This window comes from Rhinoderma darwinii, chromosome 10, assembly GCF_050947455.1.
Source record: "Rhinoderma darwinii isolate aRhiDar2 chromosome 10, aRhiDar2.hap1, whole genome shotgun sequence".
Lineage (NCBI taxonomy): Eukaryota > Metazoa > Chordata > Amphibia > Anura > Rhinodermatidae > Rhinoderma > Rhinoderma darwinii.
In genome coordinates this window covers 24,367,439-24,385,167 of record NC_134696.1, presented here as the reverse complement: position 1 = coordinate 24,385,167, position 17,729 = coordinate 24,367,439, and the positions used below count along the sequence as shown (strand labels likewise).

General features: G+C 40.0%; 3 protein-coding genes across 3 annotated transcripts; all 3 read right to left on the bottom strand.

Annotated features, from left to right (window-relative positions):
• Window positions 1–1,681: 1,681 nt before the first annotated feature.
• Window positions 1,682–2,635, bottom strand: LOC142662554 (olfactory receptor 5I1-like). Its single transcript, XM_075840766.1, has one exon. It carries the CDS (start codon window positions 2,612–2,614, stop codon window positions 1,682–1,684), a length of 933 nt encoding a protein of 310 aa, XP_075696881.1. The 5' UTR covers window positions 2,615–2,635.
• Window positions 2,636–7,294: 4,659 nt separating this feature from the next.
• On the bottom strand, window positions 7,295–8,242 carry LOC142662552 (olfactory receptor 5V1-like). The gene has a single exon (XM_075840765.1). It carries the CDS (start codon window positions 8,219–8,221, stop codon window positions 7,295–7,297), a length of 927 nt encoding a protein of 308 aa, XP_075696880.1. The 5' UTR covers window positions 8,222–8,242.
• Window positions 8,243–15,042: 6,800 nt separating this feature from the next.
• On the bottom strand, window positions 15,043–15,984 carry LOC142662551 (olfactory receptor 5V1-like). Its single transcript, XM_075840764.1, has one exon. It carries the CDS (start codon window positions 15,982–15,984, stop codon window positions 15,043–15,045), a length of 942 nt encoding a protein of 313 aa, XP_075696879.1.
• Between the last annotated feature and the right edge of the window lie 1,745 nt (window positions 15,985–17,729).

The following is a 17,729-nucleotide window of genomic DNA, read 5'->3' as shown; positions in this document are numbered from 1 at the left end:
GAGGGACTATATACACAGGATTATATGACAATAAATAGTATTATAAGTGATGGCTAGCACGGTTTTACTAAGGACAGACGCTGTCAAACCAACCTGATTTGTTTATGAAGAGGTGAGCAGAAGCCTAGACAGAGGGGCCGCTGTGGATATAGTGTTTTCAGAATTTGCAAAGGCATTTGACACCATCCCTCATAGACGTCTAATGGGTAAATTAAGGACTATAGGTTTAGAAAGTAGAGTTTGTAATTGGATTGAGAATTGCCTCAAGGACCGTATCCAGAGAGTTATGGTAAATGATTCCTACTCTGAATGGTCCCCGGTTATAAGTGGTGACCCCAGGGTTCAGTGCTGGGACCACTATTATTCAACTTAATTATTAATGATATAGAGGATGGGATTAATAGCACTATTTCTATTTTTGCAGATGACACCAAGCTATGTAATATAGTTCAGACTATGGAAGATGTTCGTGAATTGCATACTGCTTTGAACACACTAAGTGATTGAGCGTCCACTTGGCAAATGAAGTTTAATGTAGATAAATGTAAAGATATGCACCTGGGTACGAACAACCTGCATGCATCATATGTCCTAGGGGGAGCTACACTGGGGGAGTCACTTGTTGAGAAGGATCTGGGTGTACTTGTAAATCATAAACTAAATAACAGCACAATGTCAATCAGCTGCTTCAAGGGCCAGCAAGATATTGTCGTGTATTAAGAGTCATGGAGTCACGGGACAGGGATGTAATATTACCACTTTACAAAGCATTAGTAAGGCCTCATCTAGAATATGCAGTTCAGTTCTGGGCTCCGGTTCATAGAAAGGATGCCCTGGAGTTGGAAAAAATACAAAGAAGAGCAACAAAGCTAATAAGGGGCATGGAGAATCTAAGTTATGAGGAAAGATTAAAAGAACTAAACCTATTTAGCCTTGAGAAAAGACGACTAAGGGGGGACATAATTAACTTATATAAATATATGAATGGTGCATACAAAAAATATGGTGAAATCCTGTTCCATGTAAAACCCCCTCAAAAAACAAGGGGGCACTCCGTCCATCTGGAAAAAGAAAGGTTCAATCTGCAGAGACGACAAGCCTTCTTTACTGTGAGAACTGTGAATATATGGAATAGTCACCGCAGGAGCCGTCACAGCAGGGACAGGAGATGCTGCAAAAAAGGCAAAGATAATTTCCTAGAACTAAAAAATATTAGCTCCTATGTGTAGAAATTTTTTACTTCCCCTTTACCATCCCTTGGTTGAACTTGATGGATATGTGTCTTTTTTCAACCGTACAAACTATGTATGTAACTATATTGTAGCTATACAGTACAGTTGAACAACTGATCATTAATGAATAGGTTTTAAAATAGGTTAAACTTAAAGAGCTAATTTTTTACTTTTCTTCACCATTTTTTACTTCACTGCTCCTGATACTGTGGACAAAAGGGTTTAACATGGGTGTAAAAACTGTATACATGACAGAGATCCGTCTGTGCTGGTCCATTCTATAACTTGCTGTTGGTCTGAAGTACATGAAGGTACCGGAGCCATAAAATATTGTAACAACAATTAAGTGGAAAGTAGCGGTCGAAAAAGTTTTTTTTTCTTCCTGGTCATGGATGGATCTTTAAAACTGTTGAGATTATCTTAATGTAGGATTTCATTATCATAAGAGCTCACAATTTTATTAGTTGAGACCATATCCTTTTCATGGCCAATTTTACTTCACTGTTCCTTAGACTGTACACCATAGGGTTTAGCATGGGTGCAATTACAGTATACATGACAGAGATCAGCCTGTCCTGGTCCATTCCATAACTTGATTTTGGCCTGAAGTACATGAAGATACCAGACCCATAAAATATTGTAACAACAATTAGGTGGGAAGTACAGGTCGAAAAAGTTTTGCTTCCCCCAGACCTAGAATGGACCTTCACAACTGTTAAGATGATCTTAATGTAGGATATCATTATCCATATAAAGGAGCCAATAACAACGCAACCACCTATGAGAAAAATGACAAGCTCGTTGATCCAGGTACTTGTACATGAGAGTTCAAGAACAGGTGGAACATCACAGAAGAAATGGTTGATCTTATTACTGCAGAAGGTCAAGGAGAACGTGAGGACCGTGTGTATAAGAGAATTTGCCGCCCCGATAATCCACGAACCAATGATAAGTAGGGTACACGTTTCATTATTCATAATGACTTTATATAAAAGAGGGTGACATATGGCATTATATCGGTCATAAGCCATGGCGGCCAGAATGTAGCACTCTGTTCCACCAAACAGCCAAACACAGTACATCTGTATAGCGCAACCATAAACTGAGATTGTCTTCTCCTCTGATAAGAAGTTTGACAACATTTTGGGAACCGTCCCGGTGATGTAACATATATCCAGAAAAGAGAAGTTCGCTAGGTAAAAATACATCGGAGTGTGAAGATTTGGGCTGAATCTATACGCAAGAATTAGGTACACGTTACCACTCACTGTGATTATGTAGATGTACAAAAATACCACAAAAAGGAAAAGCTGGAGTTCTTGTGAGTCAGAAAGTCCCACCAAAATAAATTCTGATATAATGGTGTGATTGTACATATCCATAAGGTTATTTGTACCTGTAGGCAAAATATATCTTTATTTATTGCAGATCATATACAATATAATATATTCTCTCTAAAAGGTATATTCCATTTTTAAGTAAAAATGTGTATTCAATTTAGTTAAAGGAGTTGTCTGCTGTGGCAATCCATTTTTGTTAGAATGGCCCCCAAAAATAGGTTGATCAGACGATGTCTCTCTGCTGGGACCTTCAATTTATAGCTATAATCTGTGAGGGAACCCAGCAGCAAGTGTTTCATTGCCTTGCAGCATTTTCTTTTTAAAAATCCCCATGAAAAACATATGTACTATTATCTGGTTTGGAACTGGAAGTGTCTATGTGTGTGTGGTAGTTGAAGAGATTAGATTTTCTGGTCACTTGCAAAATAACTTTCCCCCTTTTTTATCTACAAGCTAAAGAGTAAGGCATTGACATGCAGTGTAGCTACCTATAGGTGGCACTAGAGAGACCGTTTTCTATTTTGCATACTTTTCCCAGGGAGCATTGCCCTAAAGACTCCCTACCAGCTCGATCTCCGTAAGAAGAATCGGTACCTTCCCTGCTCTCTTGTAGTAGTCCTGTTACAATTTGCAGCAATTCGGATACATTAGACAAACCAACACCTCAAAAAACTCACCGTGTCACTTGTCCTACTGGAGTTCTGCTTGATAATAGCAAATAAGGGTTTTCTTGGAACAGTATTTGCCTATAGACTCAGAAAAAAATGTGCATCCTAAATTGAAATGAAATAGAACGCGTGCAATCATAGTGTGACCACCGACCGGAGCAGTTGGTACAATCCATAATTTTAGTTTAAAAGGAATTTCACCTTAAAAAAAGCAAAATTAATTCTGCGTTGTAGCAATGTACATATCATCCTACTGACCTGCGTCTTGTAGAGCAAGACTCACTAGTGTCAGACATTCTGTGCTTTATTCCTTCCAGGTCTTATGAGGCAAATTCTCAAAGGAGCAGATTATTCTTGGCAACCGAAGTTTAAAGCAAAGTTGTATCTCGCCAGAGTAAAGAATATATGAAAATTGTAACTTTTAGCTATTGAACTTATAGATTTGGGATCTATTCATACTGCGTTTGTATCCGTCTCGGAAGTATACGTTTCCGAGCATTTCCTGACCTGTACCTCCAGCACCCATAGGCTCCTATGTTACAACAATGTATGTCGTATGATATGTTCTTGGGCGGGATTCCTCTCTATGTAATAGCACAGCAGACTGCGCTAATCCATACAATTGAACAAAAGGTATACCGACAAAAGCCAGCCTGACGGGGGCCAAAAATGATATTCTTTTGGCCTCTATTGGATGAAAGGGGCCTATAGAGGCGTTTGATAACTTTCCTGGCACATACACCCAGCGGATAAAAGAGAGGAACATCCAACAATTCCATGTGATAAAAAATTAGCTTCTTTATTCCAAAAACGTACAGGCAGAATTATTTTTTGCAGACAGACGAACAAAAGATATAGCTTATGCTTTTCAGGCTACACTAGACCTTAGGGTATGTTCACACGCTTACTAAAAAACTTTCTGAAAATACGGAGCGGTTTTCAAGGGAGAACCGCTCCTGATTTTCAGACTTGTTTTTAGCAACTCGCGTTTTTTTACGGACGTTTTTGGAGCTGTTTTTCTATAGTCAATGAAAAACGGCTCAAGACATGACATGCACTTCTTTTTTGCGCCGTTTTTCCCATTGAACTTAATCGGCAGATGTTTGGAGGCGTTCTACTTCCGATTTTTAGCTTATGCCCCTAAATGTAAGCCCCTTGTATAGTGACAGGTGGTGTGCCCTGTGCGCACACTTTTTAGTTTGGAACTGAATATGCAGCCAGACTGCAGCAGAAGTCTGCCAGACCCCATGAACCTCCCGATCAGTGGGGACAAAGTAAGTATAACTTTGGCGAGTGTGGTATGCATGTATATTAAGGGTCAGTTCACACTGAATTATTTGGCGCTGATTTTCATGTGGAAACCACGTCGGTATCCGAGCCAAAAAACATCCAAAATCACCCTCCATTGATTCCATTGGTAGGCAGAGGCGTAATTTTCCCTGACGGCTTTTGCCGCGGTTTCCGCCTCTGACATCTCATTGAATCAATGGAAGGCAGAAAAAACCTGCGGCGCAAGTTTCTGAGCATTTTCCTCAACGTTTTTTTTGCCCCTGGTCTTTACATTAGCTTCACTAGCCGCAGGCGAAAAATGCTGAGGAAAAAAACACGGAAAAATACATGCAGGCAGTTCAAAATCTTCCTTAAAATTCCTGAAGGTACTCGGAGTCAGGTTTTTTCTGCCTGTGAAAAAACTGTGTCAACAGGGCTTAAATGAGACCTGTTGAAAAATACATATACCTACTCTTCACTTCTAGCTTCCTATTTCATCCACCCTTTTCTCAAAATGTTTATTTTATTTTTCAATAAAAAAGAAAAATGTATTTCGTATACCCCATTATCAATACATGTATAATCCCATAGATAATAAATATATAGAATTTTGTGTATATGTGAAATATATATATTAGTCCTTCTCAATGAATTAGAATATCATCAAAAAGTAAATTTATTTCAGTAATTCAATTCAAAAAGGGTCTCTCATATATTCTATAGATTCATTACACACCGAGTTATCTATTTCCAGCATTTTTTTCTTTTAATGTTGATGATTATGGTAACCGTTAATGAAAACCCCAAATTTAGTCTCTCAGAAAATTAGAATATTATATAAACCCAATTTCAATAATAATTTTTAATACCGAAATGTTGGTACTGAAAAATATGTACAGTATATGCCCTCAATACTTGGTCGGGGCTCCTTCTGCATGAATTACTGCATCAATGCGGCGTGACATGGAAGCGATCAGCCTGTGGCACTGCTGAGGTGTTATCAATGCGGCGTGGCATGGAGGTGATCAGCCTGTGGCCCTGCTGAGGTGTTATCAATGCGGCGTGGCATGGAGGTGATCAGCCTGTGGCCCTGCTGAGGTGTTATCAATGCGGCGTGGCATGGGGGCGATCAGCCTGTGGCACTGCTGAGGTGTTATCAATGCGGCGTGGCATGGGGGCGATCAGCCTGTGGCACTGCTGAGGTGTTATCAATGCGGCGTGGCATGGAGGTGATCAGCCTGTGGCACTGCTGAGGTGTTATCATTGCGGCGTGGCATGGAGGCGATCAGCCTGTGGCACTGCTGAGGTGTTATCAATGCGGCGTGGCATGGAGGTGATCAGCCTGTGGCACTGCTGAGGTGTTATCAATGCGGCGTGGCATGGGGGCGATCAGCCTGTGGTACTGCTGAGGTGTTATGGAAGCCCAGGTTGCTTTGATAGCGGCCTTCAGCTCGTCTGCATTGTTGGGTCTGGTGTCTTATCTTCCTCCTGACAATACCCTATAGATTCTCTATGGGATTTAGGTCAGGCGAGTTTGCTGGTCAATTAAGCGCAGTGATACTGTGGTTATTACACCAGGTATTGGCACTTTTGGCAGTGTGGGCAGATGCCAAGTCCTTCTGGAAAATGAAATCCGCATCTCCATAAAGCTTGTCAGCAGAGGGAAGCATGAAGTGCTGGGAAATGTCCTGCTAGATGCTGCGCTGACTCTGGACTTGATATAACACAGTGACCAACACCAGCAGATGACATGGCCCCCAAACCAACACTGACTGTGGAAACTTCACACTGGACCGCAAGCAGCTTGGATTGATGCCTCTCTACTCTTCCTCCAGACTCTGGGACCGAGATTTCCAAATTAAATGCAAAATTTACTTTTATTTGAAAACAGGACTTTGGACACTGAGCAGCAGACCTGTCCTTTTAAAGACTTAGGAAACCTTTGCAGGTGTTTGGTGTTGATTATCTGATTAGAGTGTGACACCATGAGTCTACAATCTTCAACTTTTACCCAATATTCAAATTCTCTGAGAGACTAAATTTTGGGTTTTCATTAACTATTACCATAATCAACATTAAAAGAAAAAAAAATGCTGGAAATAGTTCACTCTGCGTGTAATGAATCTATACAATATATGAGTTTCACTTTTTGAATTGAATTACTGAAATAAACAAACTTTTTGATTATATTCTAATTCATTGAGAAGGACTAGTGTGTGTGTGTGTGTGTGTGTGTGTGTATATATGTGTAATATATATATATATATATTAAACAACTGATCAGTGAATTGGGGTTTGTCTGGGCACGGGGCGGTTTTTCATACTGATGAGCTTTCCACAGGAGCGATCTTCAGTATATGATCGGCGGGGGTCCAACAGCCGAACCCCACACTGATCGGCTGCCTCGGGGCACCGGATGTTATGCAGTATTCAGTACCAGAAGCAGATGGCTCCGGACCAGCAGATGGCCACGGCCAGTATAGTGGCCGTACTGCAGTACTGCAGTACTACAGCTCTGCAGCTCTGCTCCTATTCATGTGAATAGAAGCAGAGTTGCAGTTCTGCAGCACAGCAGCGTACAGTGCCATCTGCTTTCGGCACTAAACACTGCATAACATCCGATCCCCGGAGGCAGCCGGGGGAAAAAAAACGGTTTCAGGGCCCGGGTATCGGACCTCCACCGATCGTATATAGATGACCTACTTATCCTGTGTATAGCTCATCAGTATGAAAACTGTCCTCTGCCCGGACAACCACTTTAATCTATTCATAAAAGAGCTCAGAATTATATTAGTTGAGACAATATCCTTTTCATGGCCAATTTTACTTCACTGTTCCTTAGACTGTACACAAAGGGGTTTAGCATGGGTGCTATTACAGTATACATGACAGAGATCAGTCTGTCCTGGTCCATTCCATAACTTGATTTTGGCCTGAAGTACATGAAGATACCAGACCCATAAAATATTGTAACCACAATTAGGTGGGAAGTACAGGTTGAAAAAGTTTTTCTTCTCCCAGACCTTGAATCGACCTTTAGGACGGTTGAGATGATCCTTATGTATGATATTATTATCCAAATGAAGGAACCGATAATTACACAACCACTTACAAGAAAAATGACAAGCTCGTTGATCCAAGTACTAGTACATGAGAGTTCAAGAACAGGTGGAACATCACAGAAGAAATGGTTGATCTTATTACTGCAGAAGGTCAAGGAGAACGTCAGGACCGTGTGTATAAGAGAATTTGCCGCCCCGATAATCCACGAACCAATGATAAGTAGGGTACACGTTTCATTATTCATAATGACTTTATATAAAAGAGGATGACATATGGCATTATATCGGTCATAAGCCATGGCGGCCAGAATGTAGCACTCTGTTCCACCAAACAGCCAAACACAGTACATCTGTATAGCGCAACCATAAACTGAGATTGTCTTCTCTTCTGATAAGAAGTTTGACAACATTTTGGGAACCGTCCCGGTGATGTAACATATATCCAGAAAAGAGAAGTTCGCTAGGTAAAAATACATCGGAGTGTGAAGATTTGGGCTGAATCTATACGCAAGAATTAGGTACACGTTACCACTCACTGTGATTATGTAGATGTACAAAAATACCACAAAAAGGAAAAGCTGGAGTTCTTGTGAGTCAGAAAGTCCCACCAAAATAAATTCTGATATAATGGTGTGGTTGTACATATCCATAAGGTTATTTGTATCTATAGGCAAAATAGATGTTCCTTTATTCCAGATCATATACATTATAATATGGTCTCTAAAAGGTATATTCCATTTTTAAGTAAAAATTTATATTAAATATTGGACTGGTCCCCCAACAATAAGTTGATCACATGATGTCCCTCTGCTTGGACCTTCAGCTTTTTAACTGTAATCATTGAGCAGCAAGTGTTCCATTTCTTTGCAGCGCCACCACAGGGGAAATAAAGCATTACACAGTTCCCAGTGAAATCTTTGCCTTTTTTAAGTATGGACATGCCAGGTCCTCCAAAGCGAGCGCCGCTTTTTGTAGCCACCGCAGCTGAAAGATAGCTACCTGATGGTGTTTCAATGATACACATGCAGTGTTGGCATATATAATCCCCCTACAGTCTGGAATTAATTTACAGACTTTGCCAGCTTTTTGATAGATTTGTATGTCCGTGGCACAGAATAACCCCCCCCCCCCCCAGCTCTGTATGTGTTTTATTGGAATATTCCAGTTGTTACTGTGAGAATTTTCGATAATAACTGCATAAAAAAATGGAAAAAATAGTATTAATATGACACACATGTAAAAATAAAACAAACAAAACCAGAACAGACAAAGATGGAAATGTGTTTCCCATAGTGATCTCTCCTTTTTGTCCCATTTTCAGGTAGCAATTCTAGTCTATTTAGGCACTTTAATTTTCTATTCTGGTCTCTTGCAAAATAAATTTTCTCTAGAAGAAAGGAAACCGTGTATTTACTGTCTATAAGAAGTTGGACATTGACTTGCAGGGTAGCCACCTATAGGTGGCACTGGAGAGACCGTTTTGTTCATTGTGGAGGTGAGCTATTTTGCATACTTTTCCCAGGGAGCATTGCCATAAAGATTATCTATCACCTGGATCTCCACAAGGAAAATCAGTACCTTCCCTGGTCTCTTGTAGTAGTCCTGTTACAAATTGCAATAATTCATATACATCAGACAAACCAACACCACAAAAACTCACCGTGTCACTTGTCCTACTGGAGTTCTGCTTAAAAATACCAAATAGGGTCTTCCTGGGAATAGCATTTGCCTATAGACTCAGAAGAAATATTTAGGAAAAAGAATGTGCATTGAACAATGAACAATTGAGTGCATTCCCATTGAAATGTAATCGAACGTGTGCAATCATAGTGTGATCACCAACCTGAGCGTTTGGTACAATACATAATTTTAATGGAAAAAATTTCACCTTAAAAAAAAATAAAAGTAATTCTGCATTGTAGCAATGTACATATCATCCTACTGACCTGCGTCTTGTAGAGCAAGACTCACCAGTGTCAGACATTCGGTGCTTTATTCCTTCCAGGTCTTATGGGGCAAATTCTCAAAGGAGCAGATTATTATTGGCAACCAAAGTTGAAAGCAAAGTTGTATCTTGCTGGAGTAAATAATATATGAAAATGTAAACTTTTTGCTGCTGAACCTATAGCTTCAGGATCTATTTATGCTGTGTTTGTGTCAGTGTACGAGGTATACAGTTAGGAGTATTTCCCCATGTATAGCTATGGGAGATGCCTCCACCAGACGTCACTGTATAGGCATACAGTGGCATCTGTCGCTCATAGGCCAAAAATAATATGGGCGTACTATCACAAAAGAATTGATTAAAGGTAAGTGAACTGCAAAATGGTAAAGTAAATTTGAGAACTCTTTTCGATAGGTGGTCAACATTTCCGATGATCCAAAAACCAGCAAATTGCTGAATGCAAACTATTTCACTTATAATGATGCTATATAAGAGGGGGTGACATAGGGCGGCATACCGATCATAAACCATGGAATATTTAATGTTGATAAATGTAAAGTAATGCACTTTTTCCATCATTTTATTGTAAGAGACCGCCCATCCCAATTATTAATATAGTCGCCCACCTTTGAACCTTTTCTACCTCTCCTTTATTCTTTTTACAGGGTTCAGCCCAAAACGGAAACCCATATTCAACATAAAGCCTTATAAGAGAATAACAGGGGCAATATTTAAGTTGGATCACAGGTTCTTATCTTTTATCTATGTTTTTTTATACACCCTAAAATTTTGTTTGCTTTTGCAGATGCTACTTGACACTGAGTGCTGCTTAACTTTACTTCTAACCAGTTACCCAAGTTCTTATTTTGGTCTATCTCCAGTTGTATTCCATTTAGCATAAATGCACCCATACCAGCCATGCTATTACTGCGACTTGGTGCAGTACTTTACATTTATCAACATTAAATTTGAGAACGCTGAGGTAGGCAAACCTGATGAGCACCCTCCAAACAACTATCCATATCTCAACTTCCTGGACTCTTAGGGTATGTTCATACGCAAACTCAAAAACGTCTGAAAATACGGAGCTGTTTTCAAGGCAAAACAGCTTCTGATTTTCACACTTTTTCAAGCCACTTGCATTTTTCGCAGCGTTTTTGGAGCTGTTTTCTATAGAGTCAATGAAAAATGGCTCAAAAAACAGCCCAAGAAATTTTTCAAAACGGCCCGTTGGAACACAACGCCATTTTTCCAATTGAAATCAATGGGCAGATATTTGGAGGCGTTCCACTTCCGGTTTTTCGGCCAAAAATAAGCCGTGTGAACATACCCTTACATGTGTGATTAGTATGGTTGAGGGAAATGGGTACTGGGTTTAACTGCAGTCACACTTAAATCAAAACATTTACTAACCATCAAACCATCACACTTTTTCAAAACCATTTTATATGTTGAAAAGAAAATTAAGACATTTAAATAAAACACATAAATATATCAATTAAAAATCAAAATTTTATAAGCAGTAAAAATATATTTTAGATGATTGCTTCTCAAGCTCCATATAAAAGGGTTTGAGTGGAGCAATTACTGTATACATTAGAGACTGCAATGTTTTGTCCAATTCTATAGTTTGACCTAGGTCAGACGTTTTGATAGGTGGGGTCTAAACACTGAGACCCCTACTGATCTCTAAAATGAAGCGACAGAAGTGCTCGAGTGAGCGCTGAGCCGCTTAGTCTCTGATCGGCTCTTCTCAGAAAGCGAGCGGTGTACAGGCATTATATTGAGCCCATACACCAATTGCTCTGCTCTTCAAGAAAAGCCGGTCAGTAACGAAGCGGCTCAGCGCTCACCCGAGCGCTTCTGAAACTTTGTCCTAGCGATCGGTGGGGGTCTCAGTGCTCGGATCCCCACCAATCAAAACTTATGATATGGCAGAAGTTTTTTGAAAGCTTAGTTACCCTTTAAGTGAGCAGAGCAGGTTGCTCTTTCTACCCAATGCAGTACAGCGTTTTAACATTTCTGAAATTATCTCCACATAGGAAATAATTGTTATTTAGAATGAAATAAAAATAACACAGCCGGTAATCACAAATATTAAAAGTTTGTTGAACCACAAATCCTGGCATTAGAGTTCTAGTACCGGCGCAACATCACAGAATAAATGGTCTATCTCATTGGATCCATAGAATGGTAATGAAAACATGGACACTGTGTGTATTAGAGCATTTACTGCACCAATTACGCATGATTACATTTGGAAGAAAGCAGCCATGTTCTTTTTAATGCTGCACAACCCCTTTTATCCTTTGGAGATGCAGCCAATTTTCGTTTTTCCATCATCACATCACATTCCAAGAGCCATAACCTTTTTCTTTTTTCCTCGACTTAGCCACATGAGGGCTTGTTTTTAGCAGGACGAGTTGTAGTTTTTAATAACACAGTTTAATGTACCATATAATCTACATGCTTGAAAACGAAAAAAATTCTTTGTAGGGTGAAATTTGAAAAATACAGCCATTCCTCCATTGATTTTTGGGTTTCGTTTTTACGGCATTCACTGTGCGGTAAAAACGACTTAAACCTGTTAGTGACCGCTGTTTTTACGGCGACCACTAACAGGCTTTATTCCGATGCAATGGCCTTTTTATGGTGCTGCATCGGAATGAATAAATAGAGCAGGGAGCCGTTAAATCTCCCTGCTGTCAGCTACCTTCGGTTTCCCTGCTTTAGTTTCCATGCTCGAACGGGAGAGATCGATATCCGTATCGATCTCGCTCGTTTAACCCTTCAGATGTGGCGCTCAATAGCGAGTGCTGCATCGGAGTGGTTTTGAAGAGAGGTAGCTCCCTCTCTCACCCCACTGGCCCCCTGCGTGTGAACGCAGGGTGTCAGTGTCTTCTATGACAGCTGGAGGGCCTAATAAGGACCCCCAGGTCTGCCCCAGTTAATGCCTGCTAAATTATATGTACCCCAAAATAGTGCTATTAAAAAAACACAACTTGTCCCGCAAAAAACAAGACAGTCTACAGCTATGTCGACGCATAAATAAAAAAGTTATAGCTCTTGGAATGAGATGATGGTAAAACGTAAAAAATAGCTTGGTCATTAAGGTTTAAAATAGGCTGGTCACTAAGGGGTTAAGGAGAACTTTTTACCTGCCCATACATGTGCAGCATGTAATGGGCAGGGCTGCACAAATCCTGGGGCACTTTAAAAATATTTCCTATCCTCCTCCGTTATTTAGATATCGGTGCCGTATTTTTTGGCGCCCTATATTTAAATAACCCCCATGAACTGTCAATGGGACGTGTAATTGGCAAGGGGGCGTGTAACATCGTTGTAACACTGTCCATTCAGCTACGGACAATGTCACAGCAAGAGCTGGAGAGGGGAGAGCATGTGCACGCGCAGCTCGGAGCTGTGTGAGCATGCGCTTTCACGCTCTCACTCTTCAGCTCTCGGCAGACAAGAACGACAAGACTGTGATCTTTCGCGAGAGCTCACACAGTCTTGTGTCCTTGTCTGCCGAGGGCTGAAGAGTGAGTGAGAGCGTGCGCGCGCACACAGCTCCGATGCCACTGCCGAAGATAATCCCGCCGGTTATTTAAAAATTGGGCGTCAAATATAATGGCACAAATATCGAAATAACGGAGAAAGATAGGAAAAAATTTATGAGAGAGGTTTTGTACAGCCCTGCCCATTACATGCTGCACTCAACTACACATGTATGGGCAGGTGACCGGTTCCCTTTAATTTTATTCTGCGGATCAATATGATTACGGCGATACCAAATTTATATATTTTTTTCCTGTTTTACAAGTTTTACAATTTTTTTTTTTGTGTTGCTATATACTTTTTTCATTTTTCCGTAGATTGAGTGGTGTGAGGGCTTATTTTTTGCGGGGCAAGATGTCGTTTTTTCAGTACCATTTTGGGGTACGTGCTGTTTTTTTTAATCCCTTTATTTTTTTTATTTTTATTTTTTAAACAAGGTGAACTCGTCACGTGTAGGCCGCAACAGACACTCAGATTTATCTGTATATAAATAGCCTGTACATTAAACAGCGCATGTTAACTACTATATATACATTGTACAGATGCTCAGCATCTATTGACATTTTACATATTCTTACAAAAAAAAAAAAAAAATCTGTGGTTTCCAACGTCAATGCTTGCATTTTTTTTTCCTACAGCGTTCACCTGGCGGGTTAAATAACGTGATATTTTAATATCAATTATGTTAACTTTTTTTTTTTATGGCTTACATAATTTTTGGGGAAAAATGTAAAGTTTATTTCTTTTATTCTTTTTAAACTTTTAGTGATTAGGGGACTTAAACATGCGATATTTGAATTGCTCATACAATCATGTAATACTTGTGTACCGTATTGCCTTTATCTATGCTCCACTAGTCAGATATGGAAGCATTCAAAAGGCCTCTAACTTCCACGGCAACCGATCCGCACCCCACGATTTCGTCCCGGGGAGGTGGTCGATCAGGGGACAGTACCCATCCTACTGTCTTACCGCACTGATGTCGAGATTGACCGCGATCCCGTCCGTTGCTGGCAGGAGTCCGCAGTTTGAGACCGTCGACACACGCGCTTATGGTGAAAGCTTAGATTCTGAATTCGCGACATATTGCGATGGCGTGCATCCATTGTTCCTGTAAGTTGAATGTCGCCAGCAGGTTGAAGGATTAGTCCCATGTGAAACATTTATGGTATATCCACAGGATAAACTATAAATGTTTGATGGGTTTGGCGCTCTGGAGAGGAGACAAAGTGGTCGATATTCTATAAATGTCTACCCCTTGAAGTTTAACTGTAGCCCTTGGGAGTAGTAAAATTTGACAATGCAGCCCTTGAACCAGTATAGGTTATGCACCCCTGATTTATGATCACCAGGCCACCTCCTATGCTTTACTTTTACCTTTTAAATGTGTCCCGAATTTTTGTTTGATGGTTGCACCCTCAGTAAATGGAAATGATATGGGACCGTCTTTTCTAAAAGGAACTGATCAGCATGTAACGTATATAAACTAAAAATTATTTTGACAGGATTACCTCATTTTTTTAATTCATCACGTGTGAAGGAACATATTATATTTACTTTATCTTGTCCCTTACAATATTCTCTGCCTTGCAATAAAATGTATGTAGGAAGAACGAAGAGACGACTTTAGAGATAGTTTGAGAACACTTCAATAACATAATATAATAAAAAAGGTAATAAAAAAAATCATCCCTTATCTCAACATTACAAAGAGTTTGACAGTATTTGTCTCTGTTCACACTAGTGCTGGGTTCTATTCTATCACTTCCATCGCTTTTTGATGACGGGTAGAGCATTATTTGCAGTGCTATTTTTGGCTTAAAAAATTAATCCCAACGGAACCCGATAGACCCATTGTAGATCAGCAACTAAAGAAACAAGAAAGAGGTGAAGGAAATGTGGGGAAACCAAACAAGAGAGCGATAGAAGCAGGGAACTAAATTAAAACGGAACTATTTCTAATATAAATCAGAATTGTTTTAGCCGTAAAAATATATTTTTGATATTTGATTTGACCTCTTTGTTCCTTAGACTGTATATAAAAGGGTTTAAGAGTGGAGAAATGACTGTGTACATTAAAGAGACCACACTGTTTTGCCCACTTCTATTTCTTGACCTGGGTCTAAAATACATAAAAATTGCCGAACCATAAAATATTGTAACCACTATTAAGTGAGAAGAGCAGGTTGCGAAAGTTTTCTTCCTGCCCAAGACGGAACGGAGTTTTAGAATTTTTGAAATTATCTCCATATAGGAAAGTATTGTTATTACGAATGAACCGATTATGACACAACCGGCAATCACAAATATCACAAGTTCATTGACCCAGATGTCCTGGCATGAGAGTTCTAGTACCGGCGGAACATCACAAAAGAAATGATCTATCTCATTGGATCCACAGAATGGTAATGAAAACGTGAACACTGTGTGTATTAGAGAATTTACTGCGCCAATCACATATGATCCCACGATATGCTGGATACAGACTATTTCACTCATAATCCGGGTATATAAGAGAGGGTGACAAATTGCGTTATATCGGTCATAAGCCATGGCGGCCAGCATATAGCACTCTGTTCCACCAAACAACAAGACACAATACATTTGTATAGCACAGCCAGAGTATGAGATGACTTTACGCTCTGACAGTAAACTGGACAACATTTTGGGCACAGTACATGAAACATACAGTATTTCTAAGATAGAAAGATTAGCAATAAAAAAATACATCGGAGTGTGGAGTCTTGGACTAAGCTTATATGTAATGACTATTAATAGGTTCCCACACACTGTGATGATATATGTACATAGAAAGAGTGGAAAAAGGGAGACTTGATGCTGAGTTATTCCAGAGAATCCCAACAGAATAAATTGTGTTACCATTGTATGATTGATATTCATTTCATCCATTTTTTTTTCTGGAAAAGAAAAAACACCACAAAAAGTAACTTTTTTGGTACAGAAGCTATTTTTGTCATATCTGAGCCAAGTGATATACCAGCCACTGACAAATCGGTATTGCCCCACTTGGAGGAAGAGAAGGTAGGAGAAATAATACGCTTAGTCACACAACGAAATACTGGGCCGAGAATGTGGTTTGGGTTCTATTTTTGTTGGCCGTAATGTTCCTGAGAGCAAGACAATGAAGGTGTTAGTGTGGCAACCTTTGATGCCCTATAAGTGCCAGCATTAGATGTCCCAATAGCAGCATATGCTAGTCAGAAATGTCCCTATTAAAAGCAAAAAATGGCTGAAAATTCTGGGGAGCGTAAAAAAAATTTTCAGTTTGTGGAGCAGTTTTTCATTGTCTCAATAGAAAAACGGCTCCAAAAATCGGCCGTAAAAAACGCATGAGAACGGCTGAAAATCAGAGGCTGTTTTCCCTTGAAAACAGCTCTGCATTTTACAGCCGTTTTTTGTTAAGCGTGTGAACATACCCATAATGTTATATTACTGACAATGCCAATATAAAAGATTGCGCCATTATTACTTATTACTTTGACTGTTTCTATGAATATGAATATGGCTGTTGTTGACTAGCGTGTATGGTATCAAAATAACAAAAGCAATGGCTTTTTCTCTTACATAATTATTATTATTATTATTATTTTTTTTAAAGGGTATGAATCACCAAAATCTTTAGTGTTAGCGCATCTATAAGATACCCCAACAAAGTAATGTAAGAAGGTTCCCTGATCCTACAATCTGGGGGATGAAAGGAAGCCTAACTGTAACGGCCATGGCCGCGGACCGTCATTCCTACTCACCCTTCGACGGCCGCGGCCATTATTCTGTGAGTGCTGGCCAGCATCTCCTTCCTAAGAGACGCCAGCACTCACTTCCGCCTTGCTTCACTCGGTCCCGTAGTGTGCTCTCGCCCGGCATTAATGGGCCAGTGCGTGCACATGAAATGAATCTCTAATTAGCCCATAATCACCCTGGACTATAAAAGGGGCTCTGCCTTTCACTCATTGCCTGAGCGTTGTTGTGTTTACCCGTGTTAGTCTTGCAATTGGTTCCTTAGTGTTATCCTGTTCCCAGTGTTCCCGTACCTGCATCCTGTATCCCGTGCTACCTTGTTCCTGTGCCTTTAGAAAGTTGGAGTCCTGTTGTGTCTCCGGTCACGCCTGCTCTCACCAATCAGAAACATAATCCTGGGATAAATCACAATTTTCTGGCATAGCTTATTAATATGCAGTAAAACGTCATCAATGTAAATCAAATAAACATCATAACGTAGAGACCATCAATGTGTGATCATGGGCGGTTTGATGCCCAGGACCCTCAAACATCAGTAGAACAAAGGGGCTGTGCCCCTCTACGTAAACCTTTTAAAGACTTTTTTTTTTTGCTAAAACAAATTACTATAGAGTAATTGGTTATTATTAAAAAAAAGTTTTACTTTTACAGATACAGCTTCTATGTAAACTGGATACATAGAGGCTGTATCTTACACTGAAACCCGAATTTGTGAGCTCAGCGGGACTGGTGTCTTTGGTGACAGCGGGTCCAGCTAATATCAGACACATCTAAGTTCATGACTCATATGTGATCGATAACCGGTAGATTCTGCTTGTTAGAGACACACAGGACAGTCTGTCATCGAAGCAATCAGTCCTGCTGACGTGACCGATTCGGGTTTCAGTGCACGATAC